At 49.3% G+C, this 12,769-nt stretch overlaps 2 protein-coding genes across 3 annotated transcripts in view; one reads left to right on the forward strand and one right to left on the reverse strand.

The window, feature by feature from the left end:
• The window catches only part of SLC25A17 (solute carrier family 25 member 17), a 132,956-nt gene extending 127,005 nt beyond the window's left edge, over positions 1-5,951 (reverse strand). The window contains exon 1 of one of the 2 annotated variants that reach the window (XM_073644164.1): positions 5,775-5,951. In XM_073644164.1, coding sequence (XP_073500265.1) covers positions 5,775-5,882 — 108 coding nt within the window. In that variant the 5' untranslated portion in view covers positions 5,883-5,951. The remainder of the gene's footprint in view (positions 1-5,774) is intronic. The other variant, XM_073644165.1, reaches the window with a different exon arrangement.
• Positions 5,897-11,660, forward strand: FHIT (fragile histidine triad diadenosine triphosphatase). The gene is made up of 2 exons (XM_073644166.1): positions 5,897-5,999; positions 10,787-11,660. The coding sequence occupies exon 2, from the start codon at positions 11,039-11,041 to the stop codon at positions 11,483-11,485; it is 447 nt and encodes a 148-aa protein (XP_073500267.1). The 5' UTR covers positions 5,897-5,999; positions 10,787-11,038; the 3' UTR covers positions 11,486-11,660.
• Positions 11,661-12,769: the final 1,109 nt, after the last annotated feature.

Genomic DNA, 12,769 nt, shown 5'->3' on the forward strand with positions numbered 1-12,769 from the left:
AACTGACAGGAGGATCCGTAGAAGAGGGGGGGCGTGAACTGACAGGAGGATCCGTAGAAGAGGGGGGGGCATGAACTGACAGGAGGATCCGTAGAAGAGGAGGCGGAGTGAACTGACAGGAGGATCCGTAGAAGAGGAGGCGGAGTGAACTGACAGGAGGATCCCTAGAAGAGGAGAGGGCGTGAACTGACAGGAGGATCCGTAGAAGAGGGGGGGGGCGTGAACTGACAAGAGGATCCGTAGAAGAGGGGGGGCGTGAACTGACAGGAGGATCCGTAGAAGAGGGGGGGGGGCGTGAACTGACCGGAGGATCCGTAGAAGAGGGGGGGGGGGCGTGAACTGACAGGAGGATCCATAGAAGAGGGGGGGGGGGGGGCGTGAACTGACAGGAGGATCCCTAGAAGAGGAGAGGGCGTGAACTGACAGGAGGATCCCTAGAAGAGGGGGGGGGCGTGAACTGACAGGAGGATCCGTAGAAGAGGGGGGGCGTGAACTGACAGGAGGATCCGTAGAAGAGGGGGGGGCGTGAACTGACAGGAGGATCCGTAGAAGAGGGGGGGGCGTGAACTGACAGGAGGATCCGTAGAAGAGGGGGGGCGTGAACTGACAGGAGGATCCGTAGAAGAGGGGGGGGGCGTGAACTGACAGGAGGATCCGTAGAAGAGGGGGGGGGCGTGAACTGACAGGAGGATCCGTAGAAGAGGGGGGGGGGGCGTGAACTGACAGGAGGATCCGTAGAAGAGGGGGGGGGCGTGAACTGACAGGAGGATCCGTAGAAGAGGGGGGGGGTGTGAAATGACAGGAGGATCCGTAGAAGAGGGGGGGCGTGAACTGACAGGAGGATCCGTAGAAGAGGGGGGGGCATGAACTGACAGGAGGATCCGTAGAAGAGGGGGGGGGGCGTGAACTGACAGGAGGATCCGTAGAAGAGGGGGGGGCGTGAACTGACAGGAGGATCCATAGAAGAGGGTGGGGGCGTGAACTGACAGGAGGATCCGTAAAAGAGGAGGGTGCGTGAACTGACAGGAGAATCCGTAGAAGAGGAGGGGGCGTGAACTGACAGGAGGATCCGCAGAAGAGGGGGGGGGGCGTGAACTGACAGGAGGATCCGTAGAAGAGGGGGGGGGGCGTGAACTGACAGGAGGATCCGTAGAAGAGGGGGGGGGCGTGAACTGACAGGAGGATCCGTAGAAGAGGAGGCGGAGTGAACTGACAGGAGGATCCCTAGAAGAGGAGAGGGCGTGAACTGACAGGAGGATCCGTAGAAGAGGGGGGGGGGCGTGAACTGACAAGAGGATCCGTAGAAGAGGGGGGGCGTGAACTGACAGGAGGATCCGTAGAAGAGGGGGGGCGTGAACTGACCGGAGGATCCGTAGAAGAGGGGGGGGGGGCGTGAACTGACAGGAGGATCCGTAGAAGAGGGGGGGGGGGGGCGTGAACTGACAGGAGGATCCGTAGAAGAGGGGGGGGCGTGAACTGACAGGAGGATCCGTAGAAGAGGGGGGGGCATGAACTGACAGGAGGATCCGTAGAAGAGGGGGGGGGCGTGAACTGACAGGAGGATCCCTAGAAGAGGAGAGGGCGTGAACTGACAGGAGGATCCCTAGAAGAGGGGGGGGGCGTGAACTGACAGGAGGATCCGTAGAAGAGGGGGGGCGTGAACTGACAGGAGGATCCGCAGAAGAGGGGGGGGGGCGTGAACTGACAGGAGGATCCGTAGAAGAGGGGGGGGGGCGTGAACTGACAGGAGGATCCGTAGAAGAGGGGGGGGGCGTGAACTGACAGGAGGATCCGTAGAAGAGGAGGCGGAGTGAACTGACAGGAGGATCCCTAGAAGAGGAGAGGGCGTGAACTGACAGGAGGATCCGTAGAAGAGGGGGGGGGCGTGAACTGACAAGAGGATCCGTAGAAGAGGGGGGGCGTGAACTGACAGGAGGATCCGTAGAAGAGGGGGGGGGGCGTGAACTGACCGGAGGATCCGTAGAAGAGGGGGGGGGGGCGTGAACTGACCGGAGGATCCGTAGAAGAGGGGGGGGGGGCGTGAACTGACAGGAGGATCCGTAGAAGAGGGGGGGGGGGGCGTGAACTGACAGGAGGATCCGTAGAAGAGGGGGGGGCGTGAACTGACAGGAGGATCCGTAGAAGAGGGGGGGGCATGAACTGACAGGAGGATCCGTAGAAGAGGGGGGGGGCGTGAACTGACAGGAGGATCCCTAGAAGAGGAGAGGGCGTGAACTGACAGGAGGATCCCTAGAAGAGGGGGGGGCGTGAACTGACAGGAGGATCCGTAGAAGAGGGGGGGGGGGGGCGTGAACTGACAGGAGGATCCGTAGAAGAGGGGGGGGCGTGAACTGACAGGAGGATCCGTAGAAGAGGGGGGGGCATGAACTGACAGGAGGATCCGTAGAAGAGGGGGGGGGCGTGAACTGACAGGAGGATCCCTAGAAGAGGAGAGGGCGTGAACTGACAGGAGGATCCCTAGAAGAGGGGGGGGCGTGAACTGACAGGAGGATCCGTAGAAGAGGGGGGGCGTGAACTGACAGGAGGATCCGTAGAAGAGGGGGGGGCGTGAACTGACAGGAGGATCCGTAGAAGAGGGGGGGGCGTGAACTGACAGGAGGATCCGTAGAAGAGGGGGGGCGTGAACTGACAGGAGGATCCGTAGAAGAGGGGGGGGGCGTGAATTGACAGGAGGATCCGTAGAAGAGGGGGGGGGCGTGAACTGACAGGAGGATCCGTAGAAGAGGGGGGGGGGGCGTGAACTGACAGGAGGATCCGTAGAAGAGGGGGGGGGGCGTGAACTGACAGGAGGATCCGTAGAAGAGGGGGGGGGCGTGAACTGACAGGAGGATCCGTAGAAGAGGGGGGGGGTGTGAAATGACAGGAGGATCCGTAGAAGAGGGGGGGCGTGAACTGACAGGAGGATCCGTAGAAGAGGGGGGGGCATGAACTGACAGGAGGATCCGTAGAAGAGGGGGGGGGGCGTGAACTGACAGGAGGATCCGTAGAAGAGGGGGGGGCGTGAACTGACAGGAGGATCCATAGAAGAGGGTGGGGGCGTGAACTGACAGGAGGATCCGTAAAAGAGGAGGGTGCGTGAACTGACAGGAGAATCCGTAGAAGAGGAGGGGGCGTGAACTGACAGGAGGATCCGCAGAAGAGGGGGGGGGGCGTGAACTGACAGGAGGATCCGTAGAAGAGGGGGGGGGCGTGAACTGACAGGAGGATCCGTAGAAGAGGGGGGGGGGCGTGAACTGACAGGAGGATCCGTAGAAGAGGGGGGGGGCGTGAACTGACAGGAGGATCCGTAGAAGAGGGGGGGGGCGTGAACTGACAGGAGGATCCGTAGAAGAGGGGGGGGGCGTGAACTGACAGGAGGATCCGTAGAAGAGGGGGGGGCGTGAACTGACAGGAGGATCCGTAGAAGAGGGGGGGGCGTGAACTGACAGGAGGATCCATAGAAGAGGGGGTGGGGCGTGAACTGACAGGAGGATCCGTAGAAGAGGGGGTGGGGCGTGAACTGACAGGAGGATCCGTAGAAGAGGGGGGGGCGTGAACTGACAGGAGGATCCGTAGAAGAGGGGGGGGCGTGAACTGACAGGAGGATCCGTAGAAGAGGGGGGGGGGGCGTGAACTGACAGGAGGATCCGTAGAAGGGGGGGGGGGCGTGAACTGACAGGAGAATCCGTAGAAGAGGGGGGGCGTGAACTGACAGGAGGATCCGTAGAAGAGGGGGGGGCATAAACTGACAGGAGGATCCGTAGAAGAGGGGGGGGGCGTGAACTGACAGGAGGATCCGTAGAAGAGGGGGGGGGGGCGTGAACTGACAGGAGGATCCGTAGAAGAGGGGGTGGGGCGTGAACTGACAGGAGGATCCGTAGAAGAGGGGGGGGCATGAACTGACAGGAGGATCCGTAGAAGAGGAGGCGGAGTGAACTGACAGGAGGATCCATAGACGAGGAGAGGGCGTGAACTGACAGCACAATCAGATTGGTAGCAGAGGGTGACAAGATGACTTATAGCGAATATAGAGGAGTCGGGGGAATGAGCTCACAGGAGTATCCTCAGCAGAAGAGAGGGCATAGAGTGAATGGACGGTACAGTCTCTACGTCTAGGGCAAGGCCTCACAGTGCAGTTTTTGCATAGAACAACATCATGTAGATAGGAAGATTTTTGAGTGCATGATCAAAATTTAATAAGCTAATACACTGAATGAGATAGAACTGTGGTAATGAGCTTACTGAACTCCAGTCCCCATCTCTGTTTCCAGAGATGAACTTTTTGCTACAATGGGTAGTGGTATCAAGTTAGGTGGAAGCCGGACCCCCAGGACTTTGGACTTCTTCCGGGTAATAAAAATCATATTTAAAGTAAAGTTATGTGTGACATTAACTAGCAAAAAGGACAAATTGTGAGAAAGTATGGTGACCATGTAGTGGTTTTATTTTAGCAAAAACTCCATGAAAACCTTTTTGTGAATGGGTTCCCGGAACTGAACTGCTAACTCTTTATGAAATTCTCATCTGTGAACATCAGATGCAGAGATTTGGTTCATCAGTCACTTCATTACTACTAGATTGGGTTAAATACTTTTAGAGTATGTTCACATATGACCTGTATGGATGTTTGTCCACATGGAAGATATTTTCTATGGAAAAATTCTGCAGTTGAAAAATCATCAGTGGTAAAATGCCAACCGGACTGGATCCTTTTCTCATATCATTTGTAGGCCAAGTTCACACAAACCTATTTTCGGTCTGAGTGCTGTTCGTGATAAAACAGACTGCACTTATACTAATGTTATTGAATGGGGCAGAGGAGTTCAGTGATTTATTTCATGGACTGAATCTGACTGTGATAAAAACCGCAGCATACCCTAGTTGATGAACAATGTTTTTTCCAGCATTGGGCCCTTATGGAGACTATGTCACGAGGTAAAAGTGAAGACTAAGTGGCTCGGTAAGCAAAACAGGAAAATTTCGGGTCCATGGCCAGGAAACTCCCTAGATCTCAATCCCATTGAGAACCTGCTGCGGTCAATCCTCAAAAAGCAGGAGGACAAAGAAAAATACAGAAATTGTGATAAACTCCAAGCACTGATTAGGCAATAATGGGCGGTCATCAGTCAGGATTTGGCCCAGAAGCTGATATTCAGCTGCCAGGGCGAAGGACACAAGTCTTGAAAAATAAGGGTCAACACCAGAAATATTCCATGCTGTTTGTATAGATTGATGTATTTGTATATAAAAGTGTAACATCTTTTGAAATACTTATACCTGCACTTCAGTGAACATAGAAACATCGGAGTAAAAGGTATAAAAGTTCTCAAGCAGCAAACGCTGTGAAAAACAAAACTTTTGGCCACGACTGTGTATAAACACATTGATAAATGTGCCCGTAGTGGAGGTCCTGCCATGACAGGCCACGGTCAGCACAGAAGGCTTCAGGTGCCAGGCTATCAGTGTTGGATGAGACAGAGCTGCTTGTAAAAACCAGTGGTAAATCTGAGGTGTGTGAACGATGCCCAGCTCATGGGCTCGGAGCCGTCCTGCCGCCTAGGTAACCGATGTGCCCAATAACGATGCGCCATACACAGCCGAGCCTCCACAGGTATACAACCTGGAATTCCTGCAGAGGACGGGACCACCAATCCATAATGGAGACAGCGGCACCGATAGGACCCTATGGTATATACGCCTCCGACTGGTCTCTATTATGGTCATTACAAGCTGCAGGACATCTCAGCCACACAAATCACTTGTGAGCGACTTACTGCTGCTCCAGACACGGCGTGAACTAAGTTCTCGTAGGACAGAATGGAGCTCATGGCAGAGCCGCCATCAGCCGCTGTCGGGATACAGTTCTCCGGCTCTTCCTCCATTACTATGGTCGCATCAGCTGTGGTCGCCGCATGACTTCCGGGTTCCAAGCCTCGTTTTGAAAGTTCCGGCTGCTCGTCACCGCTGCTGTGATCCAGGAGTCCTCAGGGAACGAGCAGGTGAGAGCAGCAGTGCCGGTCCTCCTGCTGATAGACGCCAGCGCGGCCGCACGGATTGTGCAGGGTGCTGTCCTAAGTAGCAGCTGCCGGAATGGCGGCATTTCTAGTGGATTATGCGGGGTGTTCACATGGCGAGTGCAGGAGATGGCTTGTCCGGGGGTAACACTGCTGGATGACTGCAGCACCGCACCACGTGGCTGTGTTCAGTGCCGTGCACGTTACATGGGGGGCCAACCAGCCGCGTCTGCCCCACACCGGACTTATCTCCAGGAGCCCATACCAGTGGCCGACCGAAATTGGTCATGGCGAATCACTATTTCCCCTGCCATTCACTTGTCCTGCCCCCATACACACTAGACTGTTGTCTGAACTCCTCAGTACCTGCGGCGTTTGCTGACCGTAGTATAATGTGTCTGGGGGGCTTGGTGGGGTGGTCCGGCCCCTACAATGTATTTAGTATCCTTACGCCCTAACCTTGTCTGTGATTTGCCTTATGACCCCGCACCTCCCCCCTGTCTAGCAGCCACATCACTTGTGATAGCTCCGCACTAGGTCTTGCAGCTTGGTTTAGGCTTTCTGGATAGGGGGTCTTTATATGCCCAGAACACATCATTCTCTCCACATATCAGATGAGAAATAACTCCAGAATCCTCTGTTCTAGTGTAAAGTGTTAATCATTCTCCTCTGCGCCTCTATAGACCGTGTTTTTAGAAGCATTTTTTATGTTGTCCCTATATTTATGCCATTGTATAGTGCGCTGACATTTTGTTTGCCCCATGTATAGTCCACCCAGTACATAATTATTGATGCTCTGGATGGGGTTTTGTTGGAACATCTCTCCTGTAATTTGGTTCTATTAGAATGAATGGTTTTCTGACTGAGACCTCCTTTTTTATATGACATTTAAAACACCCTATTTTTATCATTGTTTCCAAATACCCTTCTATCTTTTTCCCGGGTTATAATCTGTATGTTGTCTCAAACAGCTTAATTCTAGAAGGTTCTTAAAAGTGGGCGTCCTCCTAAAGGTTACCCCTGGTTTCTTAGCAATCAAGGTTCCCAAAAACGTATCACTTTTAACTCCTTACCAACATGATGTTCAGTTACACCATAATGGCAGATCTCTGACTTTGATGTCTGATTGAGCCTGCATCTTTCCCGGCAGATGATGGCTGTGATATTCAGCCATCATCTGCCTCTTAACAGCTGCACATGGAGCAGAGCACTGCCTCCAGCTGTCAACCTATTAAATGCCGCTGTCAATCTCTGACAGTGACATTTACAGTGCGCCAACACGAGGGTGCGTTATTCTATTCACCCATCTCAGCAGTCTCGGAGCGCCAATGGGTTGCCATGATGGCTGGGGATCTGCTGAAGACCCCTGTGCCTGTCATGACGGTACTCTTGCTAACATATCTGCTATGTACAGCAATATGGTGGTATTGTTGTATATAGTACAAGTGAACAGAAGCTCACAGGTTCAAGTCCCTTAAGAAGACTAGCAAATTTAGTGAAAAGTGAACAAAAAAAATGTTCGTAAAAATATGAAAAAATAAAAAAATAAAAGTTCAAATCACCCTCCTTTTCTATTATTAAAAAGTAAACAAATTACAAAAATACAATTACCTTTTATGTCCATAAAAGTCCAATCTGTCAAAATATAAATTAATTAACCTATCTGTAAACAGCATGAGGAGTAGAAAATCTATGCAAAAAAGAACTTATCTGTCTTGGCACTATCATTACAATGGGGTGGAGGACTGAACACTGTGGTCCAACATATGTGGAAGCCAAAATCTGGTGGAGCTCGACTAACAGTCCCAAATGGGGGCAGCAAGTAGAATGTCCAGAGCAAAAAAGGTTTAGCGGCACAAGTAATCTTCATTCAAATCCTTAAAACATGGCAGCGGGGAGAGGTGGCAGACGACAGCTGTTTCACGTGAGTATGCTTCTACGGGTCTGAACTCATAATTTCTAGCAAAAATGTTCCTTAAGCTCCAAATTTTTTATTTTCACAAGGGTCACAGGAAAAAATGGACCATACAATTTGTTGTGCAATTTCTCCTGAGCACACCAATACCCCATATGTGGTGGAAAACTATTGTTTGGACACAGGGCTCAGAAGGGAAGTGCAATTTTGGCTGTAATATATTGTGGATGCCATGTCATATTTGAAGAGCCCCTGACCAGGGCTGTGGAGTCGGAGCCTATTTTGGTGGAGTCGGTATAAAATGGATTAACTCCGACTCCTAAAATATACACTGCTCAAAAAAATAAAGGGAACACTCAAATAACACATCCTAGATCTGAATGAATGAAATATTCTCATTGAATACTTTGTTCAGTACAAAGCTGAATGTGCTGACAACAAAATCACACAAAAATCATCAATGGAAATCAAATTTATTAACCAATGGAGGCCTGGATTTGGAGTTACCCTCAAAATTAAAGTGTAAAAACACACTACAGGCTGATCTAACTTTGATGTCCTTAAAACAAGTCAAAATGAGGCTCAGTATTGTGTGTGGCTTCCACGTGCCTATATGACCTCTCTACAATTCCTGGGCATGCTCCTGATGAGGTTGCGGATGGTCTCCTGTGGGATCTCCTCCCAGACCTGGACTAAAGCATCCGCCAACTCCTGGACAGTCTGTGGTGCAACGTGACGTTGGTGGATGGAGCGAGACATGATGTCCCAGATGTGCTCAGTCGGATTCAGGTCTGGGGAACGGGCGGGCCAGTCCATAGCTTCAATGTCTTCATCTTGCAGGAACTGCTGACACACTCCAGCCACATGAGGTCTGGCATTGTCCTGCATTAGGAGGAACCCGGGGGCCAACCGCACCAGCATATGGTCTCACAAGGGGTCTGAGGAGCTCATTTCGGTACCTAATGGCTGTCAGGCTACCTCTGGCGAGCACATGGAGGGCTGTGCGGCCCTCCAAAGAAATGCGACCCCACGCCATTACTGACCCAGTGCCAAATCGGTCATGCTGAAGGATGTTGCAGGCAGCAGATCGCTCTCCATGGCATCAACAGACTCTGTCACATGTGCTCAGTGTGAACCTTTTTTCATCTGTGAAGAGCACAGGGCGCCAGTGGTGACTTTGCCAATCCTGGTGTTCTGTGGCAAATGCAAAGCGTCCTGCACGGTGTTGGGCTGTGAGCACAACCCCCATCTGTGGACGTTGGGCCTTCATGGAGTCGGTTTCTAACCGTTTGTGCAGACACATGCACATTTGTGGCCTGCTGGAGGTCATTTTGCAGGGCTCTGGCAGTGCTCCTTCTCTTCCTCCTTGCACAAAGGCTGAGATAGTGGTCCTGCTGCTAGGTTGTTGCCCTCCTACAGCCCCCTCCACATCTCCTGGTGTACTGGCCTGTCTCCTGGTAGCGCCTCCCACCTCTGGACACTACCCTGACAGACACAGCAAACCTTCTTGCCACAGCTCGCATTGATGTGCCATCCTGGATGAGCTGCACTACCTGAGCAACTTCTGTGGGTTGTAGAGTCTGTCTCATGCTACCACGAGTGTGAAAGCACAACCAACATTCAAAAGTAACCAAAACATCAGCCAGAAAGCATTGGTACCGAGATGTGGTCTGTGGTCCCCACCTGCAGAACCACTCCTTTATTGAGGGTGTCTTGATAATTTCCAATAATTTACATCTATTGTCTACTCCATTTGCACAACAGCTTGTGAAATTGATTGTCAATCAGTGTTGCTTCCTAAGTGGACAGTTTGATTTCACAGAAGTTTGATTTACTTGGAGTTATATTCTGTTGTTTAAGTGTTCCCTTTATTTTTTTGAGCAGTGTATAATAAATTGGGTACATTAGTTCAATGCAGTTTGTGGGGAATATTTTTTTCATAAGAATTTGGGAAAGTTATGAAATGTCCTATTCCTGATCTAAGGGTCTAGACTTCTAGCTGAGATGAATCTGTGCTAAAGTAAATTTATCACTTAAACATGAGCCATGTATGAGAGAGTCGGAGTCGTGGAGTCGTTGTCATGGAAATTGAGGAGTCGGAGGTTTGGCTTACCGACTCCACAGCCCTCCCCCTGACAAGACAAAACCGCAGAAACCCCTTCCAGTGACCCCGTTTTGGAAACTGCACCTCTTGAGGAATTAATCTAGCGGTGTAGTGAACATTTTTAACCCTCAGGCGATTCTCAGAATTGTATAACAAAGCTTTTAATTTTCAAAAGGGATAATTGGGGAAAATAGACTGTACAATTTGTGACCGCTCTGCAATTTCTCCAAGCTAGAATGAGGAAGCGCAGGGCGGTCACTGTAAGGTCAGACCGCATCTCTGCTGCCGACGCTGCAGTCTCCTAGCACCAGCTTATGATCAGTGCTGTTACAGCAGCAATCATTGCCTGAAACACTGAAATCGCTGTGCTTGACTGTTCAGAATTGATCAGCCAATCACAGCGGTCATAGTTTCTGGGGGGAGGTGCCAGCCCCCGTGGCGACAAGTCCTGATGTCAGAACAGCAGGTGGCACCTTCATGCGATCACCGTGCATTTAGTCTTGGTGGTCGCATGAATAACATGACGTGGATATAGATACTTCATTGGTCGGGAATGCCTTCTCTTCCATGACATATAGATATGTCAAATGTTGTGAAGGTGTTAAAGTAGTCACGATCCAGTTGACAAAATAGTGCCACAGGCCGACTTTACTTTGTTCCTAGTAGTGTATTTGCTAGCGTAATCAACGTTTGTAGTTTTTTTGATTTAGTAAATAATATAAGTTTCTAACTTTTTGTTCTCTTCTCTTTCAGTGTGAAACTACTATAATCAAATCTGGTATAGAATCTACTTCTGGAATTGCTAAATCTTGGTCATTTCACTGTTGATAAGTCCATGTCTTGTTACAAGCTGAAATAATCCAATTTACAGTGATTGTTTGACATCTCATTATAAAATATACTTTCCTATTTTTTGAAAAATATACTATTTTCTACTTAATTTTAGAGGGAGATTTGTTCTTTCTCAGTAACCCAGTAAAGATCATTGCTGGTGGTTTTCCTGCCATGTCTTTGTGGTTTGGTAAACACCTCATTAAGCCAGCAGTTACCTTTTTAAGGACGGAGTTGTCTTTTGCCCTTGTGAATAGGAAGCCAGTAGTACCAGGACATGTGCTCGTCTGTCCAATAAGGTCAGTAAAACGTTTTAAAGACCTGATGCCTGAAGAAATGAGTGACCTCTTTCACACAGTACAGAGAGTTTCCAGCGTGGTAGAGAAACACTTTGGTGGCACCTCCCTAACCATCTCAATTCAAGATGGTCCAGAGGCAGGACAAACTGTCCCTCATGTTCATGTACACATTTTACCCAGACGATTGGGGGATTTTGAAAAGAATGACACTGTGTATGAGGTTTTGTTTGACCATGACAAAGAAGTACTGGAAGCTTCAGAGAAGTGGAGATCTGAGGAAGAGATGGAAGCAGAGGCTGATGAACTCAGAAAGTATTTTTGAACTGGAAATTTCTGCTGATACTAATTTTCCATATCATCTTGTATCTGCACTTAGACATAATGTTATTAGACTTATGTGATTGTCAACTACTGTACATCTGTGTATGATTAAAATACTCATTTTGCCCACACGATTGGGCTGTTAGGATATCATTAAATGGATTATAATAAATATAGATGATTGTATGACGTATTCTGTAATGGCAAACAAAAATGTTGAAAATATTTAATGAAATTAAGAAAAACAGCAGCATGAAGCTCCTAATTGTCCTTAATCCTGGCCTACAGATTGCTACAGCAAGAAAGTGATAAAGACATGAGAATTTCTATCTGATGGATCTATAATAAGCAGACTTCCATATTTATACAATATGGACTTTATTATTTTTTTACTGCACTTGGTTCATTTGACAACTTAAAGCATTCTGTAGGAGACTAGTTGCTTTGTGCTCATAGTATTTCCTACTAGTGATGAGCGAGTATGTTCTGTTAGCCCTTTCGGCGAGCATGCTCAGGTGCTCGCCGAGTATCTTTAGCGGGCTTGTGTGTTATGTTTTAGTCACTTCGTGCTCATGATTTGCGACTGTTAGGCATTTTTCACATGTATTAAAGCTGTCAAAGAAACAGGCATTCCTCGCATGTATTAAAGCTGTCAAACAGTTGCAAATCCTGAGCACTGAGTGACTAAAACATAACACCCGAGCACGCTAAAGATACTTGGAAAACACCCGAGCATGTTCGCTCATCACTAGTTCCTACCTTACTGGGCTGGGGTCTCTTATAGTGTAGTTTGTCACTTCGCACACTTGTCCATGATATAGGGATTGATGGGGTTAAAGTAACAAAAGACTGACCGTCACTTTCAAAACAGACAACTGGTGTGTACAGGTGCTTATGAAGATTAGCTATCTCCAACTCTTGGTAAGCACCTGTACACACCAGTTTTCTGTTTTGGAAGTGACGGTCAGTCTTTTGATATTTGTATAAATAGGCTGTCTGACTGAGCACTCCAGGAGGTTTTAATTATAGCAGGATCCTACCTTCCCATTCACATGTAGGCTTCAGTCAAAGAGAGGATTCACATTAGATAGGTTCCCAGCAACGAGAATCGCCTTACCGTGGCTATCGGGTACACATGTATTGGCCAATTTATGTGCTAAGTATTCAGTTATTCCTATTTTCTAGAACAGTAGTGCAGTTGAAGATTAATATATTTCATGTTTGCATGCTAGAGCGCTACAGAGTGCTGCTTTATTTGTTAGTTATAGAGGGGGTTAAAGTGACA

The sequence above is a fragment of the Phyllobates terribilis genome, unplaced genomic scaffold, assembly GCF_046119375.1.
Source record: "Phyllobates terribilis strain yellow unplaced genomic scaffold, ASM4611937v1 Scaffold_8__6_contigs__length_399053987, whole genome shotgun sequence".
Taxonomy (NCBI): domain Eukaryota; kingdom Metazoa; phylum Chordata; class Amphibia; order Anura; family Dendrobatidae; genus Phyllobates; species Phyllobates terribilis.

Bases quoted from the DNA above. Each gene is read 5' to 3' on its own strand.
- FHIT (XM_073644166.1), top strand. From the start codon at position 11,039: ATGTCTTTGTGGTTTGGTAAACACCTCATTAAGCCAGCAGTTACCTTT.